This window comes from Procambarus clarkii, chromosome 82 (genome assembly GCF_040958095.1).
Source record: "Procambarus clarkii isolate CNS0578487 chromosome 82, FALCON_Pclarkii_2.0, whole genome shotgun sequence".
In the NCBI taxonomy this organism is placed as follows: domain Eukaryota; kingdom Metazoa; phylum Arthropoda; class Malacostraca; order Decapoda; family Cambaridae; genus Procambarus; species Procambarus clarkii.
The window spans coordinates 4,828,661-4,852,322 of record NC_091231.1 but is presented as its reverse complement, the minus strand read 5'-3'; the positions used below and the strand labels follow the sequence as shown (position 1 = coordinate 4,852,322).

The 23,662-nt window shown below is 36.3% G+C and overlaps 1 protein-coding gene across 50 annotated transcripts in view; it reads left to right on the top strand.

The window, feature by feature from the left end:
* The window catches only part of LOC123764392 (longitudinals lacking protein, isoforms H/M/V), a 177,414-nt gene that overhangs the window by 6,000 nt on the left and 147,752 nt on the right, over positions 1 to 23,662 (top strand). For all 50 annotated transcript variants that reach the window (XR_006773556.2, XR_011225259.1, XR_011225258.1 and 47 more), the window contains exons 3-4: positions 608 to 1,549; positions 8,057 to 8,149. Coding sequence is in view for 35 of the 50 variants with exons in the window: in XM_045752171.2 (XP_045608127.1) it covers positions 608 to 1,549; positions 8,057 to 8,149 (1,035 nt within the window). In the remaining 15 variants the exon portion in view is untranslated. The remainder of the gene's footprint in view (positions 1 to 607; positions 1,550 to 8,056; positions 8,150 to 23,662) is intronic.

The window sequence follows — 23,662 nt, the reverse complement described above, 5'->3', positions numbered from 1 at the left end:
TACTTTATTATATGCTAATGTGATAGCTTAAAATACTTTATTATATGCTATTGTGATAGCTTAAAATACTTTATTATATGCTATTGTGATAGTCATAGGCATGATTTCAATTGACACGTGTTTCATGTTAATTTTTTACCATTTTGGAAAATTTTGACACATAATTCAAATTTTTTTTCTCCCTTCCTATTTATGCTACGATGCTGAGACTTGGACCAGTTGAACCCAATTTTATATACAACTCGTCAAAAAAGTTTGAAATTGAACCAGTTTTCATTTATTGCATATTTTCGTAATCCGTCCCTTAACAGATATAAAGCAGGAAATACACAAACATTAACAAATTCATCATGTCTATAAGGAGAGTCGGCAACATTACAGCACAACTCTCCATGGACCAAATGACTTTACCTGGTGTCCTTTCAATGTACACAAAACAGTGTTTGCTTTTGTTACAGGCAGAACACCACATGGATTTACATGAATATGTATTTGCAGAAGCACATGTAAATAGGAAAATGAGCATGAATTTAATATTTGGAGCGGTATGAAATTTATTTGAAATCGGTTCTTTTTATCTCTTAACAGTAAAATCTTTCTTTTCCAGCAAGCGTATACGGATGTCACTCTGGCATGTGATGGCAAATTCTACAGTGTGCACAAGTTGGTGCTTTCAACGTGTAGTGATTACTTCTGTGCCATGTTTGACAAGACTGCTTGCAAGAGCCCTGTTATAGTGTTAAAAGATATAAAAAGTGAGGACCTAGAGGCCTTGCTAGATTATATGTACCTTGGTGAAGTGAATGTGCGACAAAGTGACTTAGCTTCTTTAATTAAGGCAGCAGAAAATTTGAGAATTAAAGGCCTTGCAGTACCTGACGATGAACCTCCTAAGAAAGGTGCCATGTCGGTGCCATCTCGGTCTGACCCTTCCAGACGAGATGGTGGCAATGGAAGCCCACCATCGAAAAGAAAACGCAGAGATGAAGGTGAAGATGGTAGGGAGGATGTTAGACCGCCCCCTCCACCACAGAGTGGTCTGCACACACCACCACCACCACCTCCAAGACCAAAGAGCCCTGGTAGCCAACGGTTAAGCCCTTCCCCTCTTAGAACATCTCAGGAGTCTCATGTTACTGACGATCGTGATAACCGTCCCCACTCTTCGCCGGCGGAGTCTCCTGTTGCTTCTCATATACCATCTCATCAGTCCTCACAACAATTGACACATCAATCATCGTCTCAACCATCTATTTCATCATCACAGCCCTTACCTGAACAACAGCAACAACAATCTAATCAATATAGAGGGGAAGAAACACCCACTTTTGTTAAAGTAGAAATGGAGGAAGATGATACAGGAGATGTCAACCGTGATTCATATAACATGAGTGGAGATGGTTACAAAGAGGAAGATAGTGGAGGTGACCTAGGAGGGGACTTAAGTAATGATCTACCCGAGTTCTTACAACAAGCTGCCTCTAGTGCCCTAGCAGGTACTTCTGCCTCATACCATCACGCCTTCGCTGGACCCTCTGGCTTTCAGCCGGTAAGTTTCTTGCTGTTAGTCAATTCACTTCAAATTTAACATATTAAATTAAAAAATCTTCAAAGTCAGTCTAGTACTATGGATTATCCACTAGGAATTTCATACTTTATTATTAAGCTTTTTTTTAAACTTTCAAGACCCACTTGTATGAATAAATATCCCTTTTACGGTTACCTTTTGGATGGATTGTTAGACTGACCATGTGTGAAACATCATAGGTCATTCAGCACAAATTATGTCTGTTTATATTGAATGAAATATATGAAGACTAATAAATTTTAGATATGATATTGAATTGTCTAGCATTATTTTATTACATGTTCATATCATATTATTGACAATAATTTTGGCATGTGGTGAGGATATGATTTGCCAGAATTAATGTTGCAGATAGACATTGCCTCATGGGAGTAATTCCTTTTTTTTATTTGTCCATGGGGAAGCTTTGTGAGAGATTCTTTTGTTGTGAGGTTATAATAAGTAATATCTTTACTAATATATTACAGTGCATCTTCCCAAATTGGAACCTCCCTATAACAGATCCCTCTTAATAACTGACCAAATTCACCTACGGGATTTTCTCTCCGGGATTTGAATTTAAAATATTCGATTGCGTAGGGGTGTGGTGTGGTTAGTGAGGTAGCAATATCAGGGAGGTAGTGGTGGTTGGTGAGGTAGCAATATCAGGGAGGTAGTGGTGGTTGGTGAGGTAGCAATATCAGGGAGGTAGTGGTGGTTGGTGAGGTAGCAATATCAGGGAGGTAGTGGTGGTTGGTGAGGTAGCAATATCAGGGAGGTAGTGGTGGTTGGTGAGGTAGCAATATCAGGGAGGTAGTGGTGGTTGGTGAGGTAGCAATATCAGGGAGGTAGTGGTGGTTGGTGAGGTAGCAATATCAGGGAGGTAGTGGTGGTTGGTGAGGTAGCAATATCAGGGAGGTAGTGGTGGTTGGTGAGGTAGCAATATCAGGGAGGTAGTGGTGGTTGGTGAGGTAGCAATATCAGGGAGGTAGTGGTGGTTGGAGAGGTAGCAATATCAGGGAGGTAGTGGTGGTTGGTGAGGTAGCAATATCAGGGAGGTAGTGGTGGTTGGTGAGGTAGCAATATCAGGGAGGTAGTGGTGGTTGGTGAGGTAGCAATATCAGGGAGGTAGTGGTGGTTGGTGAGGTAGCAATATCAGGGAGGTAGTGGTGGTTGGTGAGGTAGCAATATCAGGGAGGTAGTGGTGGTTGGTGAGGTAGCAATATCAGGGAGGTAGTGGTGGTTGGAGAGGTAGCAATATCAGGGAGGTAGTGGTGGTTGGTGAGGTAGCAATCCACTATCCCATCTGGGCCAGATTTTTTAGTTTAAAGTTGGGTTGGTTAACAAAAACTTTGCTTTAATATATGTGCCAATGTAGTTATTTCTAATAAATTTAATTTTCAATTTTGTATCTATTGAGTAAATAGATAAAAAACTAACCCTAGACTAACCCGCCCTAACCCATGGGGCTTTAAGTAGAAACCTGGGCTTTCTACCAACCCTGATGAATGCTGCGTGGTGAAATCTGGAAACTCTTTCCAGATCACGAAATGTAATTTTCATCAAATCATATTTTTTTTTAATTATTATTAAAAATTAAGCATTTATATTATAAATGTTTTCCTTAGCTATTACTGAACTATAGGTTTTACAAACAAGTTTGTGACATGTACCTATAGAAGTTTGACTATAGTAAGAGCATACACTGACCATGGTGTGTTATCCTGGTGTATTAGTGCAGTCTGACCTTGTTTGACAAGCAATTTCTCTGGCCTTTGTTCTGATATATCATCTCACGTGACAAAGTTGTATGAGTTGATTAGAGTGGCAAGACTAATTTTCTTTTTGTGGATGAGAAATCTTTTGTTAGAGAAATATGATTAGGGTTTAACACTTTGCCCGGCCGATAACTCGTAATGCATCTGTATATGAATATACTGTACGCAGTCTGGGCGAGGAAGCACGCCAAATTTAAAATTAAAATATTCATTAGACATCCATTTTTTTCCCCGGTCATTATGGGACTAGTTTTAAACTGTGCACCTCTTGATTGCAAACAATTTGTTACCAGAATGAACGATGTAGCACAAAAATTGAGGTGACAAGACTGGACAGAGTATAAATACTGAATTTAAGTGCGGGTGGTGGTTGCACACTCACGGGTAAAGCTCGACCTAACTTGGGGTGTGCTTCATGTGGTGCCGGGCCATATGACCTTGTGTATATAATATCCCTTTCGAACATTCTATTGCGAACAGTTTGATATCAAAATGAACAACGTAGCATGAAAATTGAGATACAAACACTGAAAAGAGCAATAACATTTGAATGTGGGTGAGGGGTTGAGAGCTCACGGGTAATACTTAGCTGATTTTGGTGTTTGGTGCTGGTGATTCGCCAGGCCATTTGACCTTGTATGCTTATATCCCTTTAGAGATGTGTGTTGTGAATTTGATACCAAAATGAATGGTGTAGCATGAAAATTGAGGTGACAAGACTTGAAAAGAGTATTCACATTTTAGTGCGGGTGCTCGGTCATGGCTAACCCATGACTTATTTTCGGGTTTGCTGCGGGTGGCAAACCGGGCTTTTTGACCTTGTATGCATATATCCCTTTAGGGAAATTATGGTCTTCTGACATGATTACTCTCAAATCTTTTATATTGCTTTTTAATTTCAATAGCATGGTTTGATTCCGTTTTATATGTGGTTTCTGTTTTAAATTTTTTTTTTCCATACTGCAAGAGCTGGAACTTATCCTCATTAATTATCTTGTTATTTTGTGACCTATTGAAAAATCTGATTAATATCAGATTAGATGTTTGCAGTGTCCTCTATATTGTCTACTTGCAAAAAAATCCTAGTGTCATCTGCAAAGGAAGATTCAGTCTGTATCCTTGTCTATGTCCGATGTGAGGATGAGAAAAGTTTCAGAATAAGCATGGGTACAGTATCTTGCTGGGACTGAGCTTTTCATGGGGGGATGATCCAGATTTTACTTTGTGACTTACCGTCTAGATTCTGTTCGTCAGGAAGCTAAAGATCTGTTTCCCTACATTGCTAGTACTGTAATTCCTTTTGAACATTCTTTGTGCAATAACAATATTGTCACATTTGTGAAAAACTTTTGAACTTCCATGACATGTAAGGTCATGACAGTGATGTAGCAGTTGGGAAGGGCAGAAGCACCCTGTTCTGGACCCATGCTGTATAGGGTTATGCAGATACAGTGGAACCTCTATTAACGAGTTTAATCCGTTCTGGCACCGAGCTCGTTACCTGGAAAACTCGTCTTAAGAAACAAATTTCCCCATTTAAAATAAAGGAAATAAATTTAATCCATTCCACTCCCAAAAACAAATCTATACTTGTATGACTTTTTTTTATGTAAATATAATACTGCACATGTATATATAAATGTTTTGTTGTAGTGTTTTAATATTTACTTTACCTTATGAAGAGTAGTTGCTGGCTGGAGGGAGACGATGGGGAGGTGGGAAGGAGGAGAAGGGTTATGGTGTGGAAGGAGAATCCACCTCTGAGTCAGGCGGACTCTCTCTTCTTGGGAATTTCACCCAAATTTCATTTCAAATGTCACACAAGGATGCGTTAGACCAGCACCAAATAAAAAACTACGTCGATTACACTCGTTGTGTCAACAATATAATAGTCTTACCACGGAGATACAATACAATGCCGTTTTCTTAAATAGGCAATGTGGTTATTAAAGAAAATGGAAATTTCATGGCAAACATGTATACAATTCCCAAGTCGATCGGATAAGAATTGGATTTTATATTAATATTTGCTCAAATGACGCTTGAGCGCAGTGTTTGGGTGCATTCAAGAGAAAAAAGTGTGTCACGTTCAAGCGACATAACTTTCATAAAGTGTTATCACAAAGTATAAATTAATTAAACATTTTCACACACCGGGTTGTCACTGCTTTATCAGGGCAGCTTTTCCAAGAATGCGTTCACCTTTTCAAACATTCCAAACACTTCCCTGATCTCAGTGGAAGAGGCAGCATCCTCCCTTACCTCCTCATTTCCTTACTAATGGTGTAAATTGTTGATGAGGACCTGCCATACTCCCTTGTGAGATCAATCACACAGACACCACACTCATGCTTTGCTATAATTTCCTTCTTTAAATCCACAGTAATTGTGTCTTTCTTCCTCTTGACAACACTATCTTTAGCAAGCAGCTTCTTTGGAGATAGCGTGTGTTACAAATTGTAGTCGCAAAACCAAAAACCCAAAGAAAAGCTCAAATAAATCCAGAGGGATGCTTGTCGTGTGCGATACAACAACAACACTGGCGTCGGAGGCATCCGAGAATTTGCGAGAACCCGCGAGATGCTAGGAAGCACCATGTGGTTTTGCTTGTTAATAGAGGCGAGCTCGTCAATAGAGACAAATTTGTTGCGAGTGGCTTGCTTGTTACTGGAAAAACTCGTTAATAGAGTCACTCGTTAATCGAGGTTCCACTGTATTGTGATTCCGTATGTTTTGTATGTTTGTGATCTTGGCACTCATTTCAATTATTTTCATTGTGTGTGATATTAGAGCTATTGATCAATAATTTTTTGCATCTGTTTTTCTACCTCCTTTGTTAAGTGGTGTGATCACTGGTGTTTTAAGTATGTTGGGGATAATGCCAGTATCAAGGCTCCATCTCTGAGCTGTTTAGGGCCTGTGATTTTGGTGTTTTGCACTTCTTGATGAATATAGAATCCCAGGAGTCTGGGCCTGGTGCAGAGTGCATGGGTATGCTGTCCATGGCTGTCCAAGTCCGTAAGGGTTAGGGTGACATCGGATATATGGTTTGATGTTGGTACTGTATCACATTCATAAATACAGTAATTTGTTAGGCTTATTGATCTTTTAAGTGTTCAGGGGTTCACTGAAAAGAGAATTGTATTGTACCATCAGTATTTTATTAATTTCTTTGTTGTCGTCTGTGAAAGTTCCATCACCCTTGTGCAAGGGCTCAATGCTTGATGACGCTTTTGTTCGAGTTTGGAGGCGAGTTCCTGAACCCATTATGTGCCTCTGTAACCCTTTCTACCACTGTCCACAGGATAGATATGGGGTGCATAGGAGAAAAAGCATTTTGGATTCCCCTCGATATCACTTATGACTTTTTGTTCTCTTTGCCTCCTGGATTTTAATTTATTTGTTTTGCTCAATTGTTTTTTTTCTCTACATAGCCTTCCTTGTCGTTTTTTGGATAGAATGGAGCAGATGAGGAGTCACAATTACATGGCTGAAAATTGTTGACCAAACCACACACTAGAAAGTGAATCTGTATCCACCTGGAGGTCAATTTGCAGTGTTTATAAAGCTGGTAACAACAAATACCTTGATCAAATAACCAGAATGGCGAAAGATTTTTTACTTAAGGGAAGGCCTCGGCTGTCTCAAGCGAGGTCACAAGAACAGTGAGCCTCCAGTGTGGTTGGGCGCCCACATGGTGGGGTCAGGATGCCACGTGGGGTATACAGAGAATGGGCAGAGGTTGGCATGCATTTTAAACAAAATCCCATAGTATTCGGACAATAAATGGAATTTCTACAATTTTTCTTAATTGATGACACCATTTGCATCATCACTCGTACTCCATATTTTGGTTCCTTGACAAAATATGTTGTATTGGGTAGTGAAAGTGTTCAACCTTCCCCCCCCAAAAAAAAAAAAATTGCTGCGATATAATAGAGGGTGCACTGTATATTTTAATAAAGGTACTTTAATTATCTGAATTTCAAAATTTGTATGCATTCAGGAAATTTCACATGTAATATTTTGGTGATCTCTCCCATGTAGATTGTTGATATAGGTGTTTTCCCAACCCGTCCTCTTAAAAATAATGTCACTTTTGGCTCGTATGCGCACTATGGCCAAATTTGGATGTAATTTGAAATGAAATCGACTCACAAAAGTTATGTACTGTTCCGTTTTCTGTTTGAGTCATCTGGCCCTCCTCGTACAGATTAGAAGGGGAAACTTTCAATTAACGTTTTTCATAACGTTTTGAAACTTCATGAGAATTTCCTGCCGACCTAACCTATCAGAGGACCCTTAACTTAATGTTGTTGAAAAAAAATCCCACTTATTTTCAGTTTTTTTTTCATTTTCAAATTACGTCCACTGTCGGCCATACGATCAAACGGCCAAAAGCGACGTTATTTTTAAGAGGACAGGGCGGTTTTCCAATGTTATGGCATGGTTAATACACCTTTATTAATATTTTGATCCAAAAAAGTCTATTTAAACACTCCAAGGCAGCAAACTTATGTTATTAGTACATACAGTACATTAATCTATCCTGTTTGTTAAACTACCTATACAGTATTTTCATGTACTGTACAGTACCACAGTAATACATCTATCTACAAAGGGTTAAGATTTTCAAACTATATTCAGTTGTGTTAGAATTAAGAGATGAAGTTAATATTTATTTATGAGTATTTGTATTTTGTCTTTCTAGGATGTGTCTGGTTGGCAAGGGGACAGTCAGTCCCTGCCAGGAAGCTTCAGCGGGCTAGGCTTTCAGCCTTCCACTCAGGACAATCCACCAGGGGTGAGTGTTACTACTCGTTTTAAAAGGGTGAAGCATTACCAGTTATATTTTAGTCAAAATGAAACTTTTTTTCCATTGCAAAATTGCTGTTCCTGAACTGTATAGTCATTGGCGAATGTGCTATTGGACAAGGTAAAAATGTATGTACAGGGTATACCGTAATTATTAAACGCATACAGACATGAGGAATGATCATGTTTTATTCAAGAGATACTTATGTGCATTTGCACCTACATATGAGTGTACACAAAAGTACACAATAACATTATTGATTCGTAATACTTGAGTGCAGGTATTATGTACCACTGCCATTTCTCGGATGGCATTAACCCGTAGGTACAGAGTACTATATATTTTACATGTATATACATATAATACTTGTATTTACATGTAATACTCAATACCCCAATATTAAATGTCCAAATATACGAGATCTGAATAAAATTGAAAGTGCCTTTCATAAATGGATTTGCTAAATTAAATGTTGTGTTTAGAACTTTTAACAAAAATCACATTATGGTCTACATGGGCAATGAAACCTTAAGTACCTATAATAAAATCATTAGATGCCATAAAAGTCCTAGAATCTGTTTCATAGTTATTAGATGCTATAATTGAACTAAATTCATGTTCACTACATGATTTTATAAATTATATTAATTATATTAATTTATATTTATAAACACAAGAAGTGTTTATAATTTGCATCAATGCAACTTTTACACCTTTGGCTGCAACCAAAAAAATTCAGTCCTTTTCCTATCAAGGGTCGACAAGTAATTATAAATAAATTATTAAATTACAGTATGAGTTATTTCTAATTAAATGCTCTTTTCAGCTGTGTAGTTAATTTTGTAAACAAGATATTGCCTTTTTTGTTCTCCGTTTTTTTGTTCGATTATTTGATCTAGGTGACCTAAAACCAGTCTCTTATGTGTGTGTTACCATGACATAAACAGTATTGGGGCATTATCAACATAAATACAACTAATTATATCTTATTCTGGATTTTTGTGTGGGGGGATTTCCTGCAATATTTTTATTTGATTTTTAAATTGGGAAAAAGATGTGCTCTTTCCCATGATACCATAAAGTCATTATAAATATTATTTTATTAAATAATACAAAAATACAAATAGATTTTTTAACTATATAAGCAATAGTTCAAGTAGCTCAATATCAGGCTGTGTGTGTGTTCCAAATATATAGAATGTCATCAAATATGTGTTTGAATGGCAAATACAAAATTTAACTGCACCCCATATTTTTTTTTTAAGTAAAATAAAAAAAGAATGCTCTTTATATTCACCATTATTATAAGACATAAAATGATGTATTTTCTTGAACAAGAAGATATAATATTTACTTAAAGCTCTCTCAAAGCTTATAAATTGGCTGTTGATATGCTAAAAAACTGGGTTTATATACATATACAGTATACGAATGTATATAATAGTATACATATTATATACATTTATATACATTAACTCCAAAAGTTAATAATTTTAATTACTGTAAGACATATGTTGCTGAAGAATGCATTTCTTCAGCAACATCTTCAACATCTACGGAAGCAGTGGATGCTAAGTGGTTGGGAATATTTTACACACACCAAGGCAGGATCAGGTGACGTGCCAGATTACATAGTAGATGTTGGTGTGAACTGGATATTTTTATCTTGGTCTTGATGGTAAGGTGTTCCCTAAGAGTAGATTGGCAGTTGGATGAGTGTTTGATTTGTAGTGCCTCGGCTATGTCTAATTTTCTATTGCTGTTTGTCATGTTATTTTAGTGTTGTTTGTCAGGATATTGCCAGTGATGGTCTGGTTATTCATAAAAATGTGATCTTTGATATAATCTTACCTATATATTGAAATTATTGAGGGCTGGTAGTCTCCAAGTGGTCATGTAAAGGCATTGATGGCATTTGTCTCTGTGTTTTGCTTGGTGTAAGGAGATTTCTGCATGAATAAGTTGGCAATCTTCTTGTTTCTGTAGTAAATTGTGAACTGTATCTTCTGGATAGCATTGGTAGGGGTGATCACATTTGTCAGTGGTTCTTTCAGAGTTCTTTAATTTTTTGTAAGCTAATACTTGTCATGGAACTTACTGCTACCATTAAAGTAAATTCCTATGTTAGTTTTTATTATAGACTGAACCATGAAAGGCACCATTCCTTTCCAAGACTAGTATCTGGGAAAGACAGCTTATCTTCACTCGCCATCTCGTAAAGTGAATCGAAGTTTAGAACTTAGCTTCGAGTCTTCTGTACGCTGTTGCAAACATTCCACTAAAAAAGTTTTGTCATCTTGTTTGACAAACACCAACATACATTTGCTACTAGCATGATCAAACTAGCCACAAGATTGTGACTATCACCACTTTTTAGAAGGTTCAGATACCTTATTGTTGCAACAAATGTGCTTCATTTGGCAATCTCAAAGTGTATGTGGTATGTGTTGTCAGTGCATCACCGTGTCAGTCAGCACGCACGTACCTTCACAGAATCTCGCTTTCCTTGCTGTTAGAGCAGCTTATTTCATATTCTGAGGGATGATATTTCAAGTCTACTACTTGTAATATTTTCCTCTATCATAAAGATCTTCCATGTCTTTGATGACCTTGCAATTTTGTATGCCATTAATGGTCGGTGATGCACCAGGTTTGGCACACATGGTTTTTATTTAGCATGTTGGCCCACATGTTTTTATACATGTTTTACTTGGAAGTGACAGAGGTTTGGGAATCTGTTCATGACTGTTTTTGGTAATTTAGTATTTAGGTATTATTATTTGACAATACCCATAATAGTTTAATAATTTTTTTATTTTTAACTTTTTGTGTTGCCAATATTTGGGCATAGGACAAACTCGTATCAGTATGGACGAGTCATGTGATGCAGTAATGATGGTCTTGGCTATTTTGTATTTTGTTAAATGTTATTTTTATAATGCAATTTATAAAACGTGGTGTATTCAGGTTTGTTTAAAAGTTTGGATGTTCAGTACAATAGTTTACAATTAAGTTGCATATTAACTTAGCTGCATCCCAATGGTCGAACATTTGCTAATTATACTGAATAATGTGCACCAAACACAATTTGCTCTGAATTTGTTGGCGTGCAGTTCATTAGAGTGAGAACCTACTGTACTGATGGGTCAACATTTGTGAATATTTAAGGCTCAGTGGGAAGTTACCTCTTCCTTCCCAGAGGGATGACTAATGTGGAATGACTGAATTAAACCTTATTTCACTAGAAGACAGATCAGGTAGCGAAATGACAGGGCACACGACGACGAATTATATGGAATGGGTTGTACATGAACAAGGGGACACAGCAATGGCTACCCATATTAGTCGTAGAGTCATTAGAGAGAATTATTGTGTCATAATAGTAAACAAATAGAATGCACTGTATACTGAAGGGGCAGAGGCAGACTTCCGATGTGGAAGTGACAAAGCCCAATAAGTTTGAACCTGTAAACCAGTTGACTGTAAACTTAGTCGGATCCAAGTTTCCAAAGCTTGACTCCAAAAAGTATAATTAGGTTATTAATTCTGCCCCAACTAGTCCTATCAGTCCAATTATGCCTCTACCTGTCATTGCACCCACCCACTCCTGCCACCAAGTAGGTAACTGGGTATGTACTCCTGCCCTGTTTTGCGCCCTGCTTAAATGTCGCTACGTTGTGTTTGCCTGATATCGTAAATGTGTTGCATCTTTGTTCTCTACAAGGCATTATCCAATTCTTCTGAAGCTTATTCATGGTTTTTTCAAACTTTCAAACTCAATAGAGTGGGAATGTAAGGGATTGCCCTAAACTGCTACAGGACATTAGTACCTATTTAAAATAGCTACTAATTTGCAGTTTTTGCAGATGACACAGCAATGCAGCTTTTACACATGTTTTGTAGTAACATGTGAGGTAACAACAATAGGTGGTAGATGATTGTGCCAAGTGGATAGCAGACTCGGGTAGAGGAAGAAGTCAGTGTCATGTAAGGCAGGCTGACATGCAGGTGGGGAGCTTTCTTCTAAGGTGGCTGCTGTAGCTCAGTGGTACTATAACTGCTCTGGACTAAGTAGCAACTAGTGACACAATTTTGTACGGCAGAAGAGCTTGATTTGTTCTACCTTGCTTGCAACTGACGATGTACTGTATGGCTGTTGATTCAGATGGTCGCTTAATTAATGTGATTGACTTTCTATGGGCACTCTTATCTTTATGCTATTGAATAGTACTGTATTGTGGGCCTTTTTTGTTATCTAACATCTGGCATAAGAATGCCTTGCCTCTCCTGTGGTCACAACATTCCGTTCTTAACAGTCAGTTTGCAGCCTTTCAGACTCTAATATCTCCTTGGATAGCTATGGGAATACTGTCTTTGATGCCTTGGTGGCACCATCGTGTGGTTGGAGGGTTCCTCGAGTTTGTTCACACAAGCAGAATTCTCTCATACCTAACTTTCGAAAATATACACACACATATATATAATTTCCTTAAGTACTTTTGTATATTAATACATCTTCAGAAGGAATGATTTACAAGTCAAGTAATAAACATATATATAGGCAGGAGAGAGAGGTGAAGTGAAGTGAGGTACAATGAAAAAATGAATGGGAAGTAGGTGGATACAAATAAAAGCTGCATAAGAACTGCAGGAGGCCCATTGGCCCATATGAGGCAGCTCCTATTTTTACCCACTATGGGCCTATAAAATAAGAGTTGCATCAATAGGCCCATACATGGATAATAATAGCATAAGATAGTAAATATTTACAATGAATTAGTGAGACAAATGTGTGTCAATGATCCTACTCAAATCGCCCTTTAATTGATCTATCAAAAATGTATCTAAGTTATATAAACCACTGCTAATGTTCAAATTACATTCTTTAGTAATCTGTATTAAAGCAGATTCAATTATGTTCCTATTGAAAGTGCTTTTACAGTTCGTTATTGAAGAAGCCATCTCCCTATCAGTTTGGTAAGAATTTTCTGACAAATGAACAAACAAATCATTAGACAATACAGAGTATTACTGTATTGTATGTATTACTGTATTGTATGTATTACTGTATTAATGACACAATTAATTGTGTCATTTATAAAATACCTTGTAAAGACTGTAATAGGTTCTATGTTGGGCAAACATCTAAAGATTTGAAATGTAGAATTTCGCAACATAAATACTCTATAAGACATAGCCAATTGTCTAATGCTTTGTTTGTTCATTTGTCAGAAAATTCTCACCAAATTGATTTGAGAGATGGCTTTTAACCCTCAAACCGCTAGGGGCCCAAATGGAATTCACACCCACAGGTGCAACAAAAAAAAAATTCCAAAAAATTCTTTCGTCTTATAGAAGTGTTCATTTTTGTTCCCTGATCACGGAAAAAATAACAAAAAAATCGTAGGTGGCATATTTTAGCCACAATAGGGTAGGGAAGTGTGGCAAAAAAGGGGCGTTGGCAGAGCCTTCGCCAGACGAGGTCTACTCCGCCCGAGCTGTCAGACGGCAGTTGCCACAAATATATTATTACCTAATTATTTCAATGTGTCTGATTGATTTTTTCTTAGTTTTTTTGCAGTAATATTATTCCATACAGTGAATTGTGGTATATTTATATTATAAAATGTGTAAACCATCGCTGTACTCAAAATTATGGTGTGAATATTAGTGATTCAATTATTATGTTCATAAAACAATAAACAAATAGTTTTGCTGTTGTTACACTATATACACAGGTTATATATAAGTATTTGCATGTTTTGTACACCATAACGAACTACTAAGTTGGTCTTGTGAGTCAAAAAACAACGAGGAGTGAAACACCAAACACCAGCGAGCCACTCTCTGCCACTCCCTCCCTCAACACCACCTCACTCACCCTCATTCACCTCCCACAATACTCTTTTGTATTTATTCACTATACACAGACGTTATATATACGTATTTACATGTTTTGTTCACCGTAACTGTACATCTAAGCTTGTATGGTGAGTGAAGGCCATAAGACATAGCTACTCACACAGTCAGCTGATCGGCGGCCGCCCTCAAGGCCAGACACACTAATATTTGTCATCCAACAATATTGTTTGTGGTGTTATATATAATGTGTGTATATAGCATAATAAGTATCTACCTGTTTTATTCACTATACCTGAACAAATAAGCTGGTATGGTGCCCAAAGACCATAGTGGCCATCAGTAAACACCATGCCAAGTCGTGCAGACGACGCTCCTCCCTCACCAAAATGGCGGCTCCCAACCTACTCCTCTCGCTGTTATCTCACACTATACACACGTTATATATAAGTATCTACATTTGTGTTCACCATGGCGAACCACTAAGCTGGTATGGTGAGTGCAGTCAATAAATGGTGGCCACACAGAGTCAGAAGACGACGCCACAACCCTCCCTCCACAGCCTTACTCCTCCCTCCATGGAGAACAGCGCTAAATATCACCACAATCCTGCTATTATCAGAATCCTGGTCAGTTTTGTCACAGTCAGGGGGCTTCAGTAATACTATCACTGCTAAATAATAGCAGTATCATTTATATTATGGTATTTGTAGGCGATGCTGTGGCCACAAGCTGAACAGCGGTGCTGTGAGCTCGTGGTGTGTGTGCCTTGGTGGCTTGCTCAATACTGACGCTGTAACACCCAAGAATGTTGGCCTGGATTTTTTTTCTAGGTGGCATCTGGCAACTATCGGTCGTGGCTGTACTATAGCTGCCCCTATCCCAGGCGGGGCGTTTAAATTATAGCGCTAGACACGAAATCATATATAAATGATGTGCGCGGTTTCGGTTTTGTCACTGATATCATTTATATATGATATGTGCGGTTTGAGGGTTAAAGTTGGGAGATGATTTTAAAGAGAAACTTCAGCTTAATTTGTTGTAATTTGCCTTCTTGTGTGAGACTTTAAATCTTAAAATGTGTAGTTCTTGAAAATTTATGTAACCTAAGCTCCGGTTATCCAAATTTATGCTCGGATATGGAGAAGTTTTGCCAGAAAATTATCCAAACCCGATTTTGGCGGGATAACCCAAATATTTGGTTCGGCGGGCTTCAGATAGGAGTCTTGGTAATATTCAAGTGATAAATTGTGACAGTAAAGTTAATGTTAAGGGAGTGCATTCAATAAGCAGCAGACCTAATTTATATTTCTGGACAGTGAGGCTGCAGTTAATGCAAATTATTTGATTGCTCATGAAATATCTTTCTTCAGAACATTTCTCAGAAGTTAGAACAAAAATGCACGATGTTGGTTTCAGACGTTATATGCTTGGAGAAACTGGCTTTTGCAAGCATAAATCTCTCAAGAAATACTGTTGCTAAAGGGATCGGTGAACTATAAGAAAATATTAGGTCAACTCCTTTAGACCCCCCTGCATTTTCCATTGCAGTAGAGGATGGTACAGATGTAACTGATACTGCACATCATTCCATTTATATATGTGGTGTTAACAAAGATAAGTAGGTAGTAAGAGTGTGGAATTGATGCCAAATAATATAAACAACAGGAGGTAATTAATATCTTGTGAGTTTGGTAAGAAGTACTGGACAAATTTATAGTAAATTGCTGACAGTGGCTGCAGATAGTGCACTACAAATGGACAGAACAGCTGGTGTGGGTATTAAATTAAGAACAAAAATTACTAGCCGTGAATACAAACTTTTCATTTTACAAATTCCAATGCGTAAATTGAGTGTTGTCATGGATGTAGTCATAAAGGCAGTGAACATACAAGCACCCAGTCTTTACAACAGACTGTTCAATTGCTTTTTAAAAGAAAATGAGAACCCTCATGAGCTGCCATATCATATTTGATGGTAAAGTTGGGGAACTGCACAGAAGCTCTTTGATGAATTGCATGTCCAGATTTTTGTGGGACAAATTAAATAAGGTAATATACATGAATACAGATGTATTCAAGAATTAAGCTTCCATGATGGATATCACAGAATACTTAAATTACCTGAACACAGATTTTAAACGTAATAATTTTGCAGTGTTTATACAGTATAACAGGACAGTGACCTGATCCTTCCAGTGGCACCATTAATCTTTATACATCCTCAGTTGTTGATTCACAGGGTAATGCAGTTATCATATAAAGATTTTAACAATTATTGTCTGGGTTTTACATGTATGACACACAAATGAACATAATAGGTCTATGTGGATGTAAGGGACTTTACATTGGTTCATGGAAAAAAACTCCTGCTACCATTTCATGGTATGAATGCAGTTATTGTCATATATGTTACTAGGGGAATGAGGTCATCTTCAAATGATATAAAACCCAGACTAATTGTTTATATCATAAGATGATGACCTCGTTACCCTAGTAACATTCATGATTACTGCATTCATACCATGAAATGGATTTCTTTCATGGGTCGAGGTAAACTCCATTTCAACCACATAGACCTATTATGTTCATATTTGCATCATACTGTACATCTAAAACCCAGACAAATTTATAATGCAAATAAGGATATTATAGCTCTGTAGTAAATAAAGAAAAACTAAACACAATCAGTGAAGCATCTGTGGATAAAACAGGAAGTGTTAGCAAAGTCAAGCACCAGGTGTTGACATGTACCAGACACAGCCACGCAGAGTGCCTCCACCCAGTGAACTGATAAAATATTCACATATATTTGCATTTTTCTAACATTTTGCATACAAAGTAATAATTCTATGATGGAAAAATAATTTTTAGGAATTTAATTTTTTGTGCATGAATGGGTATGAAAATTTTTCCATAGTTGCTGTCTAAGGGTTAAAAAGGGCAAGTTTTTAGCTGAGGAATAGTACTAGATATATTATTGCTGATACATCTAAACAGAATCCCAGTATCCTATTTAGTTTATTTCAAACATTAATACAGTACATGATTTTTTTTTTAGCTTAGGATACCTATAAACATGACTACCATATATTGTTTGCATACAAATTTGGCTATTTCAGTATTGTCCAGTTGATATCTTGCAATTGTGTTATTATCACCGAGGCTCAAAACCATACATTTGTCAGCATTAATTTACATTGAACTTGTAGTACAGACAGTCCTCTTGACTACAAACTGGTTATGTTTTGAAAATGTGATAGTAAAGTATTGGTTCGTAAATAGGTTTCCCATAGGCACAATGGGGGGGGGGAAAGGTTCCTGGACCACCAAAAATCATCACAAAACCAATAATTTTGGAACACATTAACAACAGCATATTATTTACCTTGAATGATGGAGTTATCCTGCTTGTCAAAGTGTCATGTTTTCGAGGAGTGAAGAGATCTAGTTAGTGGGGTTGCAAGAATGTAACACTCGAAACCAAAATATTCGTACTTTCTCAACCCAATGCTCCTTCTTGTATATAAATAAATACACTAAATAAATTGCTGTAGGAGGAGATGGTGGTAAGTGATGGTGCACAGGAGATGATTGGCAATGCATCAGTGCTGGAGGTTGGTTGGCTGGTCATTTTCAGTGTCACTGCCTGCATTTGTTGGTGGTGATTGAGTGGGTGGCAGACACCTTTGGGTCATCATCAGTCGCACTAGCTGCTGTAGAACTCAAAGGTTTGGGTCAGACTTATTCATAAAGTTTATTGAGGCTACTGATAGACTGTTTGAGAGGCAGTTGTTAGTTGGAGTCTTTTTTTGAGGGAAATTTGCTCTTGAAGTTATTTTGCACAACTATTTTCTTCATTTTCATGCAAATTTGCTTGTGTGCAAGGCCATTTAACATAATTTATTAGATGTTTAGATGTCTCAGCATTATTGTCTTCCTCTTCAAACATTGCCAAGCCATTATTTATCATCTGTGGTGTCTCGACCACCAGTTCCTCTGGAACAGCTTCATATTTAGCTTTTTACTGCCTCCAACTCCATGAGGTCTTCATTTGTGAGCAGCTCTGAATGAGTGTCCAACAACTATACCACATCTTCCTTATCCACCACAAGCTTTAGATCCTTTGTAATGTCAACATTGTTTTCAGTCAGTTCCTTCAACTCATTTCTCAGAACCCTGAACGTTATACACAAATTGAGAACAAACGTTTTCCAAACACCATTCATATTAGTTTCTATAATTTAATTCCATGCTTTTCCCCATGTAACTGACATGTGTGTCATAGCCTTGCCAGAACTCCTCGAGACAAATGACTTTGTCATCTGTTGCATGAAGTGCTTGGCGAGACGTTCTGTGGGTGTAAGCCTTGGATAATCTTACCACTCCCTGGTACATAAGCCCAGCAACAGGGTTGCTTGGTGGCAAAAAGACAACCTTGATATTTTTATTCAAATTGGCAAAGTATACAGGGTGTCCGTGTACTCGCCTAGTTGTGCTTGCGGGGGTTGAATTTCGGCAGCAGGGTTACATAGTCTTTACTCTCTTGAAGCCACACATCTTTTTTCTTCACTGGAAATGTATGTTCTCTGGAGGTCATTTTTTTTTTCCCCCAAACTGGCCAATTTCATCAACATTAAATACTTGGACACTATAGTTTGTCTTCAATTGCTTTGCTTAATTTTAGAACATATTTAGCTCTTTCTTTCTCAACTGCAGTAGCAACCTCGCCACTATTTTGCGTTGTGTAAATTTGCCCTACGCTTATACAATATCTTTTAAACCACCCATGACTGGCTACAAATGTTTCATTACTCACAGTTACAGCTAATTACATATTTAAATCATAAAAAATACTTTTTTCTCCTGTAATACCAGGCTGACTGGATTTTAATTGATTCTGGTCCTTAATCTGCATTATTTAACAACTTTTCCATATCACAAATTAAATTGTGATCTTTTCCTTGTTTGCTGTTGATATCAGTTGTGTGAATCCTTCAAATTCTCTAAAGTTTGTGTGTTGTCATTTATCAGTTAATGTTGTAAACATTTGCAGTCTTTAGTTTTTCACCCCTCTCACAGCACTTGATAATGTCTAGATTTTCGTAAGTAAGGCAATGGGTCGCCTCTTCCTTGGCACTGGTGCATTACGAACACAAACTTCCTGTTCCTAGCAGCCATTGTTAATAGTATTTTCCTTAGATAAATTCCAAAGAATGCACAGCGTGTCTAGTCCTGAGCATGAGAAAACGGTTGACTGTTGAAGTGTGGGTCTCCACAGATACTAGTAATATCGTACACATGATGGTTCACCAATGTATTTTGAAATAATAAAGATATTGTTGCACAATAACAGCCTCATTCAAAGCTGGATAAATTGCTGACCTGGAGAGCATGTAAAGATCCTATACTGCTAGCATCCTCTCAGTAAAACATCTAAATTATAGGCACTGATTAAAATCTTTAAATCTGTATTCTCTAGAGTGAGACGAGAGAGCTACATTAATAATCTACACGTAGAAAATATTAGGAGGGACTGGTTCCAAATCTGCACATGAAGATAACATCACAGGAGTCTAGGAGTCATGGCAGGATGTGCAAAATAGTTCTGTTGAGAAGCAGAGGTATAATAGGCAAGCTGAGAGAGAATTCTTATGAACATCAAAGGTCCAAAACTTCTTAACATGCTCCCATTAAACGTAAAGGGCATAACTGTCCGACTGTTCAGCATACAAAATAGAACTCGATAAACGCCTCCAAAGCATAGCTGATCAACCAGACTGTAATTCATACATCAGACTGTGTACAGCCGTGTACAGTAGTTTCATTAGTCCACTCAAGATATGTACCTGGTTAGAGACTAGGTCACGGGGATGTTAATCTTTGGAACCATCACAAGGTAGTAGTTGTAGGCATCCATCAGTCACAAGGTAACTGCAAGGTAAAGTAACTTTACCAAACTTAATCTCAGCAAACCGAGCCTAATGCCATTTAATCTAAACTGAAACATCCTAACATAATGATACACAGTACAGTATACAATTTTGGCAATCGGAAAATGATCTGTCAAAGTCTTGTTGAATTTAGTTATACCCCATCTCCCCTAGTGGGCCATGCAGATGTTAAATTCCAGCAGAGAGATGATTTGATGTTAGTACAGTATCACATCCAAGAGAATTCATTTGGGTTATCAATCTTCAATGTGATTTGACTTTACTGAAAACAGAATTGTACTGTATCCTCAGTATTGTATTTCACTCGGTGCTTTTTGCCAATGACAACAAAGCAATACTGTGTGTATTGCACAGGGGATCCAGCACTAGATGTGGTTTGTGTGGGGAAAGGGCTGTGATGTTTTAGTTAGATGGTTTATATGTTTACATTTCAGTTTAATGTACATAATGAGTGGAATAACACTTATGTACACATAGTTGAAAAAAACAGTGAGTACTGCATTTAGGCCTATTATGCAATATGCACACACCTATATTGCAAGGATATTTGTTCCTGGCACAAGTCTAAGGAACTCTTGGGTAACCCACTCTTTTGTTGCTATTCTGCCTAGTTATGTCATCCTGAAATAGATTCAAATACAGTACCAGCAGGTATTTGTGGCTTGACGATAACAGCAGGCCAATAGTACATAACCTTATCACATAGTAAGCACTTGAAAATTTTCTGCTATATATTTTTAATTTGTCTAGGATAACTCCATTACATGTCTAGGATAACTCCATTACAGACATATGGATGTACAGGTGTATTTTAACCATATCTTCCTCGTTTATATAAAATGTGGGTCATATAGTAAAAATCAACATATAACTGCATTACCCTGGGGATCAATCTATGACTATAACCCACATAGTTTGACTTTTCTGTATAAATCTTCTTGTTCAAAGGTTAACCGATTTCTATTTAATAATTATTGGTAAATATAAAAAGGAGCATTCTTTTCTCAAATTGAAAAATATATTTAACATAGGTGAACATATTTTACTGAATTTTTTTTAATATGCAACTAAAATACTGTAGATACAAGTCCTTAGTAAGTACAGTATGATTATTTGTTGTATGTATGATATATATATTTTTTTTTTTGGAAAAACTTGTATGCTGTAATAAAAAAAATTCACTACCTAAAAAACATAGTTAATTTATGGTAAAGTGTGTAGGAAAGGAAGAGCATGTGTGGTTTTTAATGGTTATGTATGGCACAGCATGTATGAAGGGAAGGTGTGTGGTGTTGTTATAAATGTAATAAAACGGGGGAAACCCTTGCTCCCCACCTCTAAAAATCCCCCCCCCCCTCCCCTCCCCTTACAGAAAATGGAGTTATGATTATTGGTGGCTTCTAATGATATGTCTTTGGAACACACACACACTCTCGTTTTAGGTAACTGGGATCATATATTTTACTGAAAATGGAGATACTGTAGTTTAAAAACAATTCATAATTAATTTTTCTGTTTTTTTTTATTATCCTGTATATAATTTTAAGGCAAAGCTGGAAAATGCAGCTTTTTCTCTTACTAATTTATGTTCCCTGTAATAAAAATGTGAATTTAAAAATGTATTTTTCTAAATACATTTATGCTCTGAAGGGAAAAGGCTGAAAAGGTCGCAGCTGTCTGCATAGTTATTAATTAGAATGGCATCTAACGATTTTTCATAAATTATAAGTGAAAGAAAAATTTTTGGGTGGAGAAAAGTAGATGGGCCATGTGTGAACAATCTTGTATTTCTATAAGTTTCATATGGGTCATTTGTTTTTTAGAAAAACAGTTTGGGCTATTTGATAGTCAAGTGTTGATGAGTTTAATTTTGGAATTGATGGATTTTGATAAATTAGAATTTGGTTCAGTGATAGTGCAAAAAAATTTATAAAAAGGGTTGAGACAACATCTAATTCTTAATTGGAGTGAGTTCCACGACATCATGGACAATCTTGAACAAAAGGAGGAGGTTTGGGCACATGAGTGTAGATGGGCCTCGTTTGTTTATGGGGTCATGAGGCTACCATAGAAAAATACAGTTTAAGGACTTGTGCGTGGGTAATAATTCAGATAACTGAAATTTCTCAACAATATGGTACTCTTAATAGATATCCATTATGTAACTGGGATAAATTAATAAATTTCTCAAATTTCTCAAGAGTGCTTAACACAAAGGAGCTGGACTTTTTGCTTATAGCAAAAAAAAAAAAAATGGCCTTGAATGATATAATCAGTATTTATTAGTGTCTGGTAGTGGTTATTGCACTTAAATGTATGTTGCATTGCATCACTCAATAAATGCATTGTAATTCAATACCACATGCTATAACTTGGAAATGGTGAATACTTACAGGTTCAGTTTTTGTAGACTCCTTGTGGATTGTTTTTGTTTTATTAATAATTAAAATGGAAAATTTTGAAGACTCGAATTGACCTCGATTGTCAAAATTATTTTTTGTTTGATTAGTCCACCTATGAAACAGTGTTTATCTTGGCGTTGTTTGTCCAAAAGTTTCTGAAACAAAGCTATATCATAACTTTTAATTTAACTGGAAGAACCTTTAATATTTTGTTCTATATGAAAGATGACAGCATTATTTTAATAATTGGGTTTGAATTTAATTGAATACCCCCATTCACAAGTTAACTGGTAATGCTTCCCTATAATGGAAGGACTGATGTGGCGGTAAAATTAAGTTTTCAGTATTTTGTGATAAAAATACATTTTTATATTAATCACTTAAATTACCTATGCTAATAGTTAATTTCAGTAATAAATATACAATAAATAAAAGATATGCATCCCATTGGGAAATGTTGTGAGGTCAGCATAAGCAATAGAGTATTTGTCAGAAAAGCATCATGCTTGAAATATTGTTGCTTAAAATGTTATTAGCCCGTTCACAACAGTGACTGCAGCAGTTGACCATATTTTACCTTCATTTTCATAATTATTTTAAATTATATTTATTAAATAAACATATATTTGTCCGTATTTAAAGCAAAAAAACTTTAACGAGGAAAGAACTCTGGTTGCAGTAGAGCATTACCAGCCATACACATCAGTCCTTTCAATCATAGTACAGTCATATTTGTTTGATCCTTGTAGCAAACTCTTCTTACAAATATTGGCTACATGCTTGCAATATCATTACATCGTATAATGTATCATTACATGCGAGAAATTATTAGTTTTTCTAACTGGTATTTTAAGTTAAAAGTTTGCTGCAAGGAATTAGATTTAGATTTAATTAACAGGTTTTCTAAGATGCTACAAGTTACTTGAGATATTTATTATTTATACTATTGTACACTGCAACTTCCAAATGAGTTGGTGAATTCAGTCATGGAAATATTGTTTTATATATATATATATATATATATATATATATATATATATATATATATATATATATATATATATAATGTATATAATGTATATAATAGATATATATATATATATATATATATATATATATATATATATATATATATATATAATATATATATAATATATGTGTATGTATATATATATATATATACATATGTATATATATGTGTGTACATATGTATGTATGTATATATACATACGTATATAATTATATATATATGTATATATATATACATGTATGTATATATACGTATG